Source organism: Mercenaria mercenaria, unplaced genomic scaffold, assembly GCF_021730395.1.
Source record: "Mercenaria mercenaria strain notata unplaced genomic scaffold, MADL_Memer_1 contig_4693, whole genome shotgun sequence".
Lineage (NCBI taxonomy): Eukaryota > Metazoa > Mollusca > Bivalvia > Venerida > Veneridae > Mercenaria > Mercenaria mercenaria.
In genome coordinates this window covers 43,737-60,604 of record NW_026462941.1, presented here as the reverse complement: position 1 = coordinate 60,604, position 16,868 = coordinate 43,737, and the positions used below count along the sequence as shown (strand labels likewise).

Genomic DNA, 16,868 nt, shown 5'->3' with positions numbered 1-16,868 from the left:
ATAGACTTACATAGGAAAAAAACTTCTTGTCTGAAACCACAAGACCTAGGTCTTTGATATTTGGTGTGTAGCATTGCCTTGTGGTCCTCTACCAAGATTGGTCATTATTACCCTGGGGTGAAAAGAGGCCCTGCCCCAGGGATCCCAAGTTTTACATAGACTTATATAGGAAAACACTTTAAAAATCTTCTTGCCTGAAACTGCAAGGCATTGGCTTTCGATATTTGGTGTGTTGCATTGCCTTAGGGTCCTCTACCAAAATTGTTACAATTATGCCCCTGTGGTGAAAAGAGGCCCTGCCCTGGGGGTCCCAAGTTTTATATAGAGTTATATAGGAACTTTTTAAAAAATCTTCTTGTCTGGAAGTTCAACACCTAGGCCTTTGATCTTAAAACTGACTTTCGGTAACCATGAATGTGAGCGACTGACCTTCTTTCTTAATGTTTTAGCATCAGTTTGAAATATGAAACATGTCGCTATTATTACTCAGGTGACCAATCCAGGGTCATCATGACCCTCTTGTTGTTTTGAAATTTCTTTGAAAAGTGGTCTTGAAAAAAGCAAGTCTCATTACTGCCTGTTGAATGACCTTTGTTGTATTACTCAGTTACTACCAATACTACCAACCCCATGAGGAGATGTGTATAGATTACGAGAAGTTCCAGACAACATGTATAATGCCGACCACACCGCATATCCTTATTGTACCTTCAGAATTCAAACAATTTATCAAGGTAAGTTGCTCTACCTTATAGTTTGACCTATCACTTACAGTGTAATAAGAAAATGTATTCATTAACAGTAGAATTGATTTAAAAGGATCGTTCTCATTTATATAATTTGCAGTACTGTGAAATCATTTAAGTTTATGGGGGCTTAAATTCATGGATTTCAAAGTTTAAAATAAAATAAAAAGGGAATTTTCTTTATTCCTTGGGATTTAATTTCATGAATGGCACAACCACAAAATCCATGAAAATTAGGTCCTTACAATTATTAATGATTAAACTGTATTTTTGAAGAAATGTTGGCATAAAAAAAGAATTTGAGTGTTTAACCTTTCAGCCTGCTGGCAGCAAGTGATGTTGCCTTTGCGACCAGTGCAGACCAAGATCAGCCTACCGTGCAGGCTGATCATGGTCTGCACTGTTCGCTATTCAGTCAGTACATTTTCAGTGAACACCCCTTCAAATAAAAACTGGCACTGCCCAAATTGAATTATTGACCAGTCCATTTTAGAAATTTAGCAGGCTAAAGGTTAATATGGAAGATTGTTACAGTTTAAAATGGCATATGCTCAACCCAGATCTCAAAACAAGATTGAAAATCTGTCAGAACACTGCAGTTTTCTCACACTAAAGTACACATTTTGGAACAACAATAAAGTAAATACTGAACACAGTCAACATTGACCAGTCAGTAACACCACTTATAAATAATATCTGGCCATAAAGGGTGTATGTTTAATGTTCTTCCATACTACAACTTTCTTTATGCATGTAGTGTGCATAAAACATGAAAATACTATATATGTCAATAAAAAAGTACGTAAGTGTCCTAGGGACAGAGTGATTTAGGTTAATATGGAAGATTGTTACAGTTTAAAATGGCATATGCTCAACCCAGATCTCAAAACAAGATTGAAAATCTGTCAAAACACTGCAGTTTTCTCACACTAAAGTACACATTTAGGAACAACAATAAAGTAAATACTGAACACAGTCAACATTGACCAGTCAGTAACACCACTTATAAATAATATCTGGCCATAAAGGGTGTATGTTTAATGTTCTTCCATACTACAACTTTCTTTATGCATGTAGTGTGCATAAAACATGAAAATACTATATATGTCAATAAAAAAGTACGTAAGTGTCCTAGGGGACAGAGTGATTTAGGTCTAATAATCCTATGTGTTAAAACCTTTCAAGGTGTACAGACTTCTTGCGCGTGTGTCAGAAACCCATTTTACTGGCTTATAGGTTTAGGTTCTACCCAGGTAACTGCCAAGTCCTGAAATAAGACCGAAGGGTCAAGTGGGATTATTTAACACTGAAATGACACCATTTCACCTAATCTGTCGCTGTGTCTTGAAACCCAGCAAAACAAATAAAACGATAGTATCAGAAGTAAATGTGTATTGCAATCGTTTACATGTTGTCTTGTTTTGTTTTGTTTTTCTTACAGGAAATGACGGGTTGTTGTTGTATCAATCCAGGACGTCTCACTAAAGGTTTGACTGGGTCTACATTTGCGAAAATTGCTGTACAAGTGAATGAACTAAAAAATAACCAGTCTTTGGTCAAGAATATAACAGCACAAGTAGTTAGGATATGAATTTTACTGAACCAATTGATTATGTTTAAAGAAAATGAAATTACACTGATGCATTAATGCAAACATACATTTAGCTAGAGCAGAACGGATATTTTATCAACAGTTTTATATGGAAGTGAAGAAATATCTTAAGCAGTTGAATAGAAGGTAAAAGGTGACATGTAAAACATGAAACCAGTGTAGCAATATATAGTCCACTTTGAAGCCCATATTGACACAACATGAGCACAGCAAGATTAAAGAAGTCAATAAAATTTTATTTAGAATTACATGTATAAAGAATAGTTGTCTTCTTGCGTGATTACATGTATTATTTATAGGTGGTATTATTTACTGGTCAAAGATTGAATGTTTTTGGTAGTTACTTTCTTGATGGACAATATCTCTTCCTTTTTTTAGCTCACCTGTGCTCAAGGTGAGCTTTTGTGATCGCCCTGTGTCCATCGTCCGTCGTCGTCAGTCGTCAACAATTTGACTGTTAACACTCTTGAAGTCACAATATTAGCCCAATCTTAATGAAACTTGGTCAGAATGTTACCCTCCATAAAATCTTGGACGCGTTCGATATTGGGTTATCTGGGGCCAAAACCTAGGTCACCAGGTCAGATCAAAGGAAAAGCTTGTTGACACTCTAGAGGTCACATTTATGACTGTATCTTCATGAAGCTTGGTCAGAATCTTAATCTTGATGATCTTTAGGGTAAGTTCGAATTTGGGTCACCAGGTCAAATCAAAGGAAAAGTTAGTTAACACTAGAGGCCACATTTGTGACCATATATTAATGAAACTTTTTCAGAATATTAATCTTGATGATGTTTAGATTGAGTTCAAATCTGGGTCAGGTGGGGTCAAAAGCTATGTCACATGGTCAAATCAAAGGAAAGCTAGTTAACACTCTAGAGGCCATATTTATGACCATATCTTAATAAAACTTGGTCAGAATGTTAATCTTGATGATCTATAGGTGAAGTTGAATCTGGGTCAGGTAGGGTCAAAACTTAGGTCACCAGGTCAAATCAGAGGAAAAGCTTGATAACACTGTAGAGGCCATATGTATGGGAGGCCACATGTATGGCAATATCTCAATAAAACTTGGTCAGAATGTTAATCTTGATGATCTTTAGGCTAAGATCAAATCTGGGTCAAGTTGGGTCAGAAACTATGTCACCAGGTCAAAAAATCAAAGGAAAAGCTTGTTAGCACTCGCGAAGCAACATTTTTGACTGTATCTTAATGAATCGTTAACCTTGATGATCTTTAGGTCAGTTTCTAATCTGGGCCATGTGGGGTCAAAAACTAGGTGACAATGTCAAATCTAAGGAAAAGCTTGTTAACACTCTAGAGGCCACATTCATGGCTATATCTCTATGAAACTTAATCAGAATGTTTGTCTTGATGACCTCTAGGTCAAGTTCGAATCTGGATCATGTGGGATCAAACACTAGGTAACCAGGTCAAAAACTCAAAGGAAAAACTTGTTAACACACATTTGCGACTGTATCTTCATGAATCTTGGTCAGAATGTTAACCTTGATGATCTTTAGGTCAAGTTCGAATCTGGGTCATGTTGGGTCAAAACTAGGTCAAATCAAAGGAAAAGCTAGTTAACTCTCTAGAGGCCACATTGATGACCATATCTTAATGTCACTTGGTCAGAATGTTAATCTCAGTGATCTGATCTTTAGGTCTATAGGTCAGGTGAGCGATACAGGGCCTTCAGGGCCCTCTTGTTTATCAAATTTCTTCTTCAGTCATAAAATTTTGTTAATAAGTCTTTTACTTCTTTCCTGACTGATCTTAATCTGCCAAAAGTAGTTAACAGAAAATTTATTGTACAGTTCATGAGAAAGGCTTCAGTTTTCAGTTTAACTTGCACAAGAAGTCCTAGTGCAGCCATTGGAAACGTTGTCTTGGTGAAAAACATTCCAAGACTATTTCCTGGATGTAAAGTCAGTTACTTAGTTGAGATGTCGATAGATGCATTTTATGGTATATGGCGTCTACACTAAACGTCCAAATTTTATTATGCCCTCCTTCGAAGAAGGTGGAGTATATTGAACGCTTGGGCTTAGGATCATGAAAGTTGATGGGGAGGTTGGTCATGACGAGCAAATGACCCCTATTGACATAAAGTTCAGTTGCTCAAAGGTCAAGGTCACAGTGACCCGGAACAGTTAAACAGTTTTTGGATGATAACTCAAGAACGCTTAGGCCTAGGGACATGGAAGTTGATAGGGAGGTTGACCATGACCAGCAGATGACTCCTATTGATTTTGAGGTCATAGGTCAAGGTCACAGTGACCTTGAACAGTTAAATGGTTTCCAGGTGATAACTGAAGAAGGCTTGGACCTAAGTTCATGAAAGTTGATAGGGAGGATGGTCATGGCCAGCTGATGACCCCTATTGGTTTTAAAGTCAGTTGGTCGAAGGTCAAGGACACAGTGACCTGGAAATATTACAGTTTCCGGACTATAACTTGAGAATGCTTGGACCTAAGATCACGAAACTTAAGAGATGTGGATCATGACCAGCAGATGACCCCTATCGATTTAGAGGTCAGTAGGTCAAAGGTCAAGATCACATTGACCCAGAACAGTCGAACATTTTTTTTCCCAGATAAGTGGAGAAAAGATCACATTTGATACAGAGTTTACTTACGATTGGTAAATGACCCATAATTATTGATTTGAGGTCAGTACGTCAAACATCCAGTGCAAACTGACCAAATAATTTCTGTTCCTTGTGCAATTACTGAATGCATCAAGGGGGGCATTTCGTGTTCTACGAGCTCTTGTTTTTCTTGCCCTAAACGTCATAGATTATGTATAAATGTAAATTGATTGAGCCAGAGGTAATGACTATTGCCCTGTTCTGCAACAACCATGCAGGTCCTCGCAACAGAGCTAAAACTAAAGCTAATGCTGATAGACTTCTCGACTTTTATTCAAACAAGATATTTAATGAAGAGCTTATATATGGCATGAATATTTTTGCAATAAAGATATTTAAAACTGATGGGTTCTTAAGTTTTTTATGTGCTGATTTTATTACATGATAAAACATATTATGTTAAAGCTTCTCTTTATGTGAACAGGACCATGATGTGATTTTTAGCCATATTTTACAAATTAATGAGAAAAGTTTTATACCTACTTTCATTCTGATTTTACTCTATTGTTGTTAGCTGGCCTTTCTGAAGTATATGAACAGCTGTCTGACTCGTCACCTCTACACTCATAGATTTTTAGCTTGACTTTTCAAAGAAAAAGTAGAACTCTTGCACTCGCCCCAGCATCGCCGTTGGCTGAAGTTTTTGATAAAGTCTAATATCTCTGTTACTATTGACTTGAAACTTAAAATAGTTATTTAATATCAAAGTCTACATCAGGAGAAACAATCCCTATAACTCTGATTTGAATTTTGACAGAGTTATGCCCGTTTTTAACTTGGAATGTTTTGTTTAAAGCTTTTGATAGTCAAATACATGTCTCTCTGTTACTATCAAAGCTTTTATCTTGAAACTTAGAATAGTTATTTACTACCAAAATCTACACAAGGCGAAACAATCCCCATAACTCTGATCTGAATTTTGACAGAATAATGCCCCTTTTTAACTTAGATTTTTTTTTTGATAATGTCAAATGTCTCTGTTACTATCAAAGCTTTTGACTTGAAACTTAAATTAGTTAGTTTCTGTCAGTCTTTACCAGGAGAATCAATCCCCATAACTTGATTTGAATTTTGACAGAGTTATGCCCCTTTTACTTAGATTTTTTGGTTAAAGTTTTTACTGGCAAAGCTCTTATTCAGAGTCCAGCACTGAGAAAAGCCGAGTGTGCTGTCTTATGGACAGCTCTTGTTTATGGACTTCCAATGTAAACTGTTGTTACGTGATGGATTTGCTTCATACTTGAGATATTTGTTCCTCATCGTCAACCATGTATACACAAGGGCCAAAACTCTTGCTTAAATATTTAATAAATTAGGCCCGCATTTTACTTGGAACTTTATGCAATTTCACTCTCTAGTAACTGTGAAGGGGGTAACTTGGCAGAGTCTCGTTAGCGCCAAAAATAGTTACCGTTGAAACGGATATTCCCATCTGGATCTAAAACCAGTGACAGATTATTATAATCTTACATTTGGGCGTAATATGATTCACATTATAAATTATAAATATAAGACATCATAAATGACTTATATTTATGAAGTAGATTCTTGTAGTATCTATTAGTTTTTAGCTCTACTTCTAGTATTCACTTGTGGGAATTGATTGAAACTTAACACACTTATTCACTGTGATAAACTGACTTACATTGCACAGGTTCCATAACTCTATTTTCCTTTTTATACGCCCGAAGGGACGTATTATGTTATGGGCCCGGTGTCCGTCAGTCCGTCCGTTAGCAATTGCGTGTCCGCTCTGTAACTCTTGAACCCCTTGAAGGATTTCAAAGAAACTTGACACAAATGTTCACCACACTGAGACGACGTGCAGAGCGCATGTTTTGGATGTCTCATTTCAAGGTCAAGGTCACAGGGGTCAAAGGTCATATGAGTGTGTTTCGTGTCCGCTCTGTAACTCTTGAACTGCTTGAAGGATTTCAAAGAAACTTGGCACAAATGTTCACAACACTAAGACGACGTGCAGAGCGCTCGTTTCGAATGACTAGCTTCAAGGTCAAGGTCACACTTAGGAGTGAAAGGTCATATATGTCTTTGCTGTGTCCGCTCTGTAACTCTTGAACTGCTCGAAGGATTTCAAAGAAACTTGGCACAAATGTTCACCACACTGAGACGACGTGCAGAGCGCATGTTTTGGATGACTCACTTTAAGGTCAAGGTCACAGGGGTCAAAGGTCATATATGACTTTGCTTTGTGTATATTGCTATGCACTGCAGTGCTCTTATTTTTATTTGGCAGATCCCTTTTTGTTCTCTTACAGTAATTTGTTTTGAATTACTTCCCTTTTGTGTTACTATAAATAGCTTATTTTGAAACTTTTTTATTATTGGCAGTAGGGAAAAACCGAGACCACTTTTCTGTGGTACAACATGGATGGTACATCCAATTTTTAGATGTATTTTGACATAACTACCAGGTTAGAATTTTTTTGTGGACTTTGAAAATTTTTGTTTGGAATTTCTTCTTTTTCTTGTTCCTGTCCTTTGGGCTTCAACAGTCAAGTTCTTTAAATTTTGCTCCCATCCTCTGATGTAACCCTTCGGGCGTATATTGCCCCGCTTGGCGGCGCTCTTGTTTTTACAAAATTATGCCCCTTTTTCGACTTTGATATTCATTCAATTGACGAGGCTGTTGAATAGTCGAGCGTTGCTGTCGGAGGACAGCTCTTGTTAGTAAATCTAATACCACACATTGGGCTTTGTTTTTAACATCCCCGAAAAAGTTCTTGTAAGAGAAATACATAACGTTACACTATTGGAATTCCTATCGTAGTGAACCGCCCAGGTAGCCTAGTGGTAGAGCGCCCGCTTCGAGTGCGGAAGGTCGTGGGTTCGATCCCTGGCCATGTCATACCAAAGACGTAAAAAATGGTGCTAGTAGCTTTCTCGCTTGGTGCTCGGCATTAAGAGGATAGTGCTAGGACTGGTCAGTCCGGTGTCTGTATAATGTCACTGGGTGGGATATCGTGCCACCTGTTCCAGTGAGGCAGCATTATAAAGTTGGGCATTGTGCGCACTGCTACAAGTAGACACCTTTGTTTATATGACTGAAAAAATGTGAAAAAGACGTTAATCCCGAACACAAACACACCTATTATAGCTGTTCACGTTTGAAACGTTATGACATCATACTCTTTATTGAGTTATATAGCCCGTGCTTCGAGGAAAATGGTTCTATTTAGCTCGCCTGTCACATAGTGACAAGGTGAGCTTTTGTGATTTCCCGTCGTCTGTCCGTCCACAATTTCTTTTGAACACGTTAGAGACATTTTGCAATTAATTATGCCCCCTTCGAAGAAGGAGGGATATATTGTTTTGGAGATGTTGGTCGGTATGTAGACCAATCCGTTTCCGGATGATAACTCAGAACACTTGGGCCTAGGATCATGAAAGTTAATAGGGTGGTTGGTCATAACCAGCAGATGACTTCTACTGATTCTGAGATCAGTAGATCAAAGGCCAAGGTCACATTGACCAGGTACAGTTTAACGGTTTCCAAATGATAACTCAAGAACGCTTGGGCCTAGGGTCATGAAAGTTGATAGGGAGGTTGTTCATGACCAGCAGATGACTCCTATTGATTCTGAGGTCAGTAGGCCAAAAGTCAAGGACACAGTGACTCAGAACAGTTAAACCGTTTCTGGATGATAACTTGAAAGCGCTTTGGCCTAGGAAAACAAAACTTAATAGGAGGTTGATCATTGCCAGCAGATGACTTCTATTGATTTTGAGGTCAGTAGGTCACAGTTCAAGGTCACAGTGACCTGAAACAGTTAAAATGTGTCCGGACGATAACTTGAGAATGTTTGGGCCCAGGATCACGAAACTTAATAGGGAGGTTTATCGTGACCTGCAGATGACCCCTTTTAATTTTGAGGTCAAAGGTCAAGGTCGCTTTGACCAAGAACAGTAGAACGTTTATGCACAGTGATTAAATTATTTCTGTTCCTTGTGCAATAACTGAATGCATCAAGGGGGCCATTTCGTGTTCGACGAGCTCTTGTTATAATCAAACTTGCAAAATATTTTTAACAACAATAGATCTTGGATTCCTTGATGAATCTGTCAGATCCAATCATAGGTTCTGGAGTTACGGCCCCTGATTGACCCCTGAAAGAGCCGAACTTTGTTAATTTTTACCTTGTGAACACAATAGAAGTGACATTTTACATTCGATTTTAACCACACTTACAAACAACTTAAATCACGACAAGATCTCTGTTCCTTTCGAAAACTGACTAGATTTCCTCATGGGTTCTAGAGTTACTGTCCTTGAAAGGGGCAAACTTTTCTGATTTAGCCTTTTCAGCCATAAAGAGGTTTCATTTATGCTTTGATTTGATACAAACTGGCACAGAATGTTTATCGTGATAATCTCAAGGCCAAGTTAGAAACTGGGTCATGTGGGGTAAAAATCTAGGTCACCAAGTCAAATCAAAGGAAAGGCTTGTTAACACCCTAGATGCCACATTTATGACCCATATCTTCACGAAACTTGGTCAGAATGTTCATCTTGATGATTTCTAGGCCAGCTTTGAAACTGGGTAATGTGGGGTCATGTGATTTTTGTGGATGTTAGCCGTTTACAAGTACAGGGTTGTCAATAAGTTTTAGTTGAACAGGCTGAAATAAAAAAGTAGCTGTCCAGATAGGAATTTTGAAATTCAGTGTTTCATTTCCTGCATTCTGGGGCATTTTAGGATTATTTAAGAATACCTGTTCCACTGCAATTTTATATACAATATACATGTACCCCTTATTTTCACATTTTTATGAGCTCGCCTGTTACAATTGGGAAATATAATTAAGTTTTCTTAAAGGTAAAATTCTTTTTTTCTATGAGATAATTAACATAAATATAAATTACGTCGAGGTCGTTTGTAGCAGCAGCCACACACACTTTGAATGCGGCCCTACTGTTGCCTTTTCGAAAAACCATTTTCTTCCGTTCTCTTCTTTCCTTTTTTTAAGATTTTCCGAGGGGTGGGGGTGGAGTGGGGGAGGTCTGGACCCCTCTTGTTATTTATTCCTCTAATCGGTATACAAGGAAAAAGAAACTAGAGTGGGTTCGGGTATTCGTGAACCGTTGGCAAGTAGTCTCATTTAAAGGCTTGTTTAATTCCTACTTATTCCTATACGAAAAAATAATCAGATAGCCTTTTCACATTTACCACAAAATTAGAACGTCTGCTGTGAAAAGTTCTTTACTAAATATTCACTCTTGAAAGGAGATGTGCATATTGTCTTCGTCTTTCGATCGGATGATTTTTCACTTGAGTTATTTCCATTTGATTATTCAACGTTAGTATACTATTGTACCATTTCTTATCCGGAGTATTCCTCAGAACCCGCTGGCTAGAATTCATCGAAACTTCATTTAAGAACATTCACTCCGAAGAGGAGAACATTCACTCCGAAGAGGAGATGCACATATTATCTTCATACATGTATTTCCGTCGGATGATTCCCACAAAATTATCGCTCTATGATTATTCAATATTATTAAACTATAGCGCCATCCTACTCGGGAGTATTCTCAGCAACCACTGCTGGAATTCAGCAAAAATTTTTGGGATGCTTCACTCTCAAGAGGAGGAGTGCATATTGCCTTCTTGTTCGCGAGGGATGATTTTTCACTGAGATATTGCCGTTTGATTATTCAACATTAGTAAACTATATGTGCCTAGTCTGAATTCAAGTTTTGTTCTTTTGATATGTAAACAAATCATATTTTGAGGAGCACCCATCGGTTTTACTGATATTTTCTTGTTTAGCTAAGAACTCCTAAAAACAGGACAAACGTTGCATGCTTCAAATGTGGACTGGAGGTTAAACTTATCTGAACTTAATTATGATAAGTTTCAATAAATCATGAAAATAAGTTTAGAGTACATGTTTATTCTATACCTCATGTTTTTATTTCGATGTAAATGAGGTGTGGAACCAAAATTTGTAGTCCTGTTTGGCGCCATATAACCTATACTGTGTTGGTGCGCCGTAAAACCCAAAATAAATAAATAAATAGAGTACATGTTTTACATAACTATGCATGCTATTTGCAATAAATGCAATCATTACCGTGTTTACAAAAGGAAAAAAAAATGATTGCAGCGAGGACTAAATTTGCAGATCTGAATTGCAACCGGGACCGGGGTTCCAGTTGCATTCGCACGGCAATTCTAAATTCTGGTTGTGTTTTTATCCAGAATCTGCAACGGACCTCGCATTCAACTATTTCCTTCAACTTTATATATATTGACATTTGTGTAAAATGAACTGCGAACAGGAGAGATATTTGCATACATTGGTTTAAATCATATACATAACATCAGGACGTCAATTAAATATGTTTTAGGACTTTAGAAAATTAGTATTATCTGTAAACAATTTGTTAAAATATGTCGTTTAAATATACGATAAAGTAATTATAAGACATGAAATATGTATTTTTACCGGTTAAATGTGTACACTTTACTCTGGTATGCTATACCCGATCTATAATGATATCGTCTATCACTTTAAATGCGTTTTTGGTTCTGTATGGTTGTTTTGTTGAACAGCGGACATACTTTGTATATAAAGGTACTATTAGGACATAATACGAGGTAACGCTATTTTTTCCCATTCTGTTTGAACATAAAGTCTACTTGACAATTTCATTGTGATTTACTTAAGTTTTGCATTTTGCCACGGTAAAATGATAAATGTCTGGCTGACATAATTTGCTTTAGACAATCGTAAGGACGGTCAGATTATTTCCTTCAACGGAGGAAGGGCAATACGTGTATTTGTTGTTTTGTTTGGTTTAGTGTCACTCCCATACAATGTAATATGGCAACATTTTCTAGCATTTGATGGTGCAGGAAGAATCCAGGTGCCTATCCAGGCATTTCTTCAGGCATCGGCGGGGCACCAAGGTAGAACCATAGACATTCCGTAAGCAAGCTGGTTTCCTCACATGAAGAATTTTACACCCCAGGTTTCAGACTTTTTATCTTCTAGGCTCGGTTTTATTAGTCCCCTACTGGTTGAAAACCAGTTTCGGGGACTCGGAATGCGCTTTTCCGTCATTCCGTCTGTCCGTCCGTCCGTCAGCAATTTAGTGTCCGGTCCATAACTCTGTCATCCATGAAGGGATTTTTATATTACTTGGCACAAATGTTTCCCATCATGAGACGACGTGTCATGCGCAAAACCTGGACCCCTAGCTCAAAGGTCAAGGTCACAACTGGAGGTCAAAGGTCAACAGGGCTTTTTTCCTGTCCGGTCCATAACTCTCCCATCCATGAAGGGATTTTAATATTACTTAGCACAAATGTACCTCATAATAAGACAATGTGTCGTGCACAACTTTCAGACCCCTAGCTCAAAGGTCAAGGTCACACTTAGCAGTCAAATGTTAACATAGCATGAACAGGGTCCGGTCCATAACTCTGACATTCATTAAGGGATTTTAATATCAGTTGGCACAAATGTTCCCCATGATGTGACGACGTTTCGTGCGCATATCCCGGACCCCTAGCTCAAAGGTCAAGGTCACAATTGGGGGTCAAATGTCAACAGAGTTTTTTTCCTGTCCCGTCCATAACTCTGCCATCCATTAAGGGATTTTAATATTACTTGGTACAAATGTTCCCCATGATGAGACAACATGTCAGAATACAATATTACTTGGCATAAATGTTCCCCATGATGAGACGACGTGTCATGCGCAACACCCAGTAGCCTAGTTTAATGGTCAAGGTCACACTTAAAGATCAAAGGTCAAGAGGATTTTTTTCCTGTCCGGTCTATAACTTTGTCATGCAAAACAGAATTTAGATATCAGTTGGCACAAATATTCCCCTGGATGAGACAACATGTCATGCGCAAAACCGAGGCCCAAGGTCTAATGTCAAGGTCACACTTAGAGACCAAAGGTCAGACACAAGAATGACTTTGTCTGGTGCATTTCTTCTTCATGCATGGAAGGATTGTGATGTAATTTGACACAAATGTTCACCAACATAAGACAGATTGTCATGCGCAAGAACCAGGTCCCTAGGTCTAAGGTCAAGAGTGACTTTGTACGGAGCATTTCTTGCATGGAGGGATTTTGATGTAACTTCAACCAAATGTCCACCACCATGAGGCACCATTGTTTTTAGAATTACGTCCCTTCGTTGTTACTATAAATACATTTTATTGTAACTTTTTTATTACCTGCGGTAGAGAAAAACCGAGACCACTTTCCTGTGGTACAACATGCATGTTACATTCAATTTTTAGGTGTATTTTGACCTATCTCTACCTGGTAAAGAGTTTCTTGTGGACTTATATTATATAGATTTTTTTTAGATTAATTTCCCTTTGTTGTTACTATAAATAACTTATATGATAACATTTTCATTTCAAAACAATTCAATATGAAAACAACTGTGGGTTTTTATATATGCACATTTTAATCCAAGTGTGTTGTTATAACATATTGTATATATAGTACAATATTGTTTATACATCATTGACATATATCAGTTCATTATGTTATACTGCTGTAGAGAAAATTAGGTGCTTTCCAGTAGGGGACTTTGTATTGCATGGCGATACTTCATTCACTTGTTGTTCTTGTAATGGAATATGTACCACCTTCGCACCACCTAGCAACGACTTAAGCATATAACATGAACGGGTATAATTGTCCTGAAGGACCAGGTAGTATTTTTACAACACTGAATTCAGGTACGTGCTCTAATCGTCGATTAAATAATGTTCTAAAGATTAATCGAAGCTACTGTGTACGGATATAACAAATTGTAATGGCTCGCTCTTTATTATCTACTAAACCAAACCTGCATATTCTTAAACTGACAATGTTAAAATCAATAAGAAAATATGCACCGATAAAGTTTTGCAAAGTTATCGGTTATAAATATTTACAACCCTCTTCCGTGAATTGGAAAATCAATAGTCGTCTTTAGATAACAAATTTAGCGTATCATCTCGTAATCTATAACATTCATGTACGTCCATGAAAAAGAAATTTACATACCTTAAAATAATGTGTGAGCATTGATACCCAAAGATATTGATCTTGGTCTTGGGTGATATTCATTTGCTAATTCTGCTTGTTGATATTGTCTGACATGTAGGTACAGACACTACTAAAGGAAGAAAACTCTCAACGTGCGATACAGGCACCGAACGACCCCCTATTAATTAGGGGCGAAAGTTAGATGTGTTTTCCCCTGCCTGAGAGGGTCCTAATATGGAATACTGCATATTTAATGCAGGAAATGAAATTTCCAACAGTAGGAAGAAGCCCTGGGAAAAAATCAGTTTTCGAGGGCAGTTTGTCTGCATCAAGTCTCTGTTTCTGCTCTCGCTTTCGATGTTACCAGCTTCTGAGTCAGATGATGGAGTACGTTTTTCTAACCCCCTCCGATGTGCCGGCGATCCGGATTAGTTTTTTTCTGTTGCGGTTTTAACAGTCCCATAGTGTAGACTACCATTTTATTCTAGACAATCCTCGTGGCTTTGCTAACTGATTTCTGAGTTGAAATCGTATTTGATTCGTACACGAAAATTTTTGTCACTGATTTCATTCACATTCGATGTCACAAAGGGGAAAACGCGAAACCCCAGGTGCACAACTACACGTGCTTACAAACATTCCTGTAAAGTTTTGTGACTACGTTAAATACTTTTGGAGCTAGGAGCGACACAACACTAAAATGACCAATTTTGACAGTCAGGGGCCATAACTCCTACACGACTGAATGAATCCGGACGCGAAACCCCAGGTGCACAACTACACATGTTGACCAACATTTCTGTAAAGTTTTGTGACTACGTCAAATACTTTTGGAGCTAGGCGCGACACAACATTCTCGGACGGACGGACGGACAAGGGCAAATCTATATGCATCCCCCACCCCAAAAAAAAGTGAGGGCATAAAAATATAGCGAAAACATCAGAAATATCTAAATGTAAGTCTTAAAGGTTTCAAAACCTAAATGTAACGAATGTTCTGAAGCAAAGTGTTTGTGCAAAGTACAACCATGATAGGCAGATGATTTTGAACCAAACCATTACACCTTTGGTGATCAAAAACGACCAGTTCTGAAAAGTTGCTAATTAATGTATCAGTTGAAGTTGACTTTAAAATCATGTGAAAGAGTTATCTAGTCAACTCCTTTTGTAACCAATGGAAGCAAAAAGGTGTTCTTTACAAATGTTGGGCTTGTAATTTAAGTTCATAACAAATGTAATGAGCTTTTTGCATGCGAACTCAGTGTTATTTTCGTATTCTTTCATAACAGGAAGGCTACTGTGGCAGAGATAAATTGAATTCAGAATGGCGTCTGTACTGCCAGTCTCTCTTACACCAACAGAAGAGAAGGCCTACTGCTTCCGGCTTTTATCTCTGATTGTAGATGGCGGGACATTGGTCTTACGTCACAGATTTGATCCAGCCATTCCTCCAAATGACTTACAGACGACACTGAACGATACCAACACACGTAGTAAACTGAATAACTTGTTCAAGAAAAAGGTCTTAACACAAGCACAGTGGACCTTACTTTATCCGGCAACGGGTCAGCCTAACTCGGCAAACTTTGATGTTTCTCTACTCACGTGTTTGCTAAGGTATATCTGCGGTCTGAATGAGCACTCCAACGCATGGAATTGTATCCCTCCTTCGTTGACACGTCAACAGAAGCGGACATCACAAGACTTAGACAGTTCAGAAATGAGGTAAAACTAAAAGTCTGTTATTTTGTATATATTATAACGCAACACCTTTCCTTCTAAAATAAATCTCCGGTCCTTGGCATAAAGCCTGTAAACGCTAGGCTAAACAGTACTGACAGAACTTAGTAAAATACATAATGGAATTATGTCAGTTCGTGCGACAAAAGGTAAGTGCTCATATAGTAAAACTATGCGAGTTTGTTTGATTACGTTTTCAGTTGATAGGTTACATTCAGGGGCAATTTGTTCCGTCACGCATCTTATAGTCCACGAATGATTTTTTTCGCATGAAGACAGCAGCAGAGATTTTTCGATTTCCATCAATAGCCTTATCAACATATACTTTGTAAAATTCTGTGCGTCTAGTTGAGAAAATTCATTTGTTTCTTGACAACTATCAATAGAAAAATGCTATAATATTCCAAGAACGTATCTTGATTTGATCATTAGTGTGGTACCTAAATAAATCTCTCACCACTGACCAATTAAAGGCATTGCTAAAATCGAGCTAGTCTAATTAAGCATGCTTTTCCATGCCTAGAGCTCAATTATGAATGATTTGAAGGATACTCCGAGTAAAACGTGAGGACAGTTATCACCATGAAACAAAGTTTGCCAGGATAATTTCGGTTTAAACTACTATTTTTAAAAAGTGATGCCGTAATTATGTTTTAGATACTAATATTTGATGAAGTCGTTTGCACATGTTTCCAAAATACGTAGTGCCTGCTTAGAGTTTGTGTGTTTAGTTTTTGTTTTGGTTGGTGTTAACGTTACGTCTATACAATTGTAGTTCATATTTCCAGCTTGTGATGATGGAGAAAGACTCAAGGTACCCCTCCAACCGACGTTTAAAGTTAGAGTGTATACAAATAGAACTTGGAAATGTTTTGGACACATACATTTAGTTAAGGGGTTGATATGTTTAAGATACACAGATGGAACTGGTTTATCTTTGTTTTTGAGGTTTTACATTTGAAATCGATTTCATTAAACATGTACGACTTTCAACGAAAGTGGAACAAAATAGAACAGGTATTTCATAATCTTGAACGTTTCAGCTATCTAACTAATCATGATTCGTGCATAGATATCGTCTATGAAGCTGAAGTC

The 16,868-nt window shown here is 37.7% G+C and overlaps 1 protein-coding gene across 1 annotated transcript; it reads left to right on the top strand.

Annotated features, from left to right (window-relative positions):
* Positions 1-623: 623 nt before the first annotated feature.
* On the top strand, positions 624-2,460 carry LOC128554073 (DNA polymerase alpha subunit B-like). Its single transcript, XM_053535292.1, has 2 exons — positions 624-734; positions 2,188-2,460. Exons 1-2 carry the CDS (start codon positions 639-641, stop codon positions 2,335-2,337), a joined length of 246 nt encoding a protein of 81 aa, XP_053391267.1. The 5' UTR covers positions 624-638; the 3' UTR covers positions 2,338-2,460.
* The last annotated feature ends 14,408 nt before the right edge of the window (positions 2,461-16,868 follow it).

What these genes read in the sequence shown, in the direction of transcription:
- LOC128554073 (XM_053535292.1), top strand. Translation starts at nt 639, where the DNA reads ATGTGTATAGATTACGAGAAGTTCCAGACAACATGTATAATGCCGACC. An exon ending in AATTCAAACAATTTATCAAG is followed by an intron (nt 735 to 2,187) that starts GTAAGTTGCTCT and finishes TTTTTCTTACAG; the next exon opens with GAAATGACGGGTTGTTGTTG.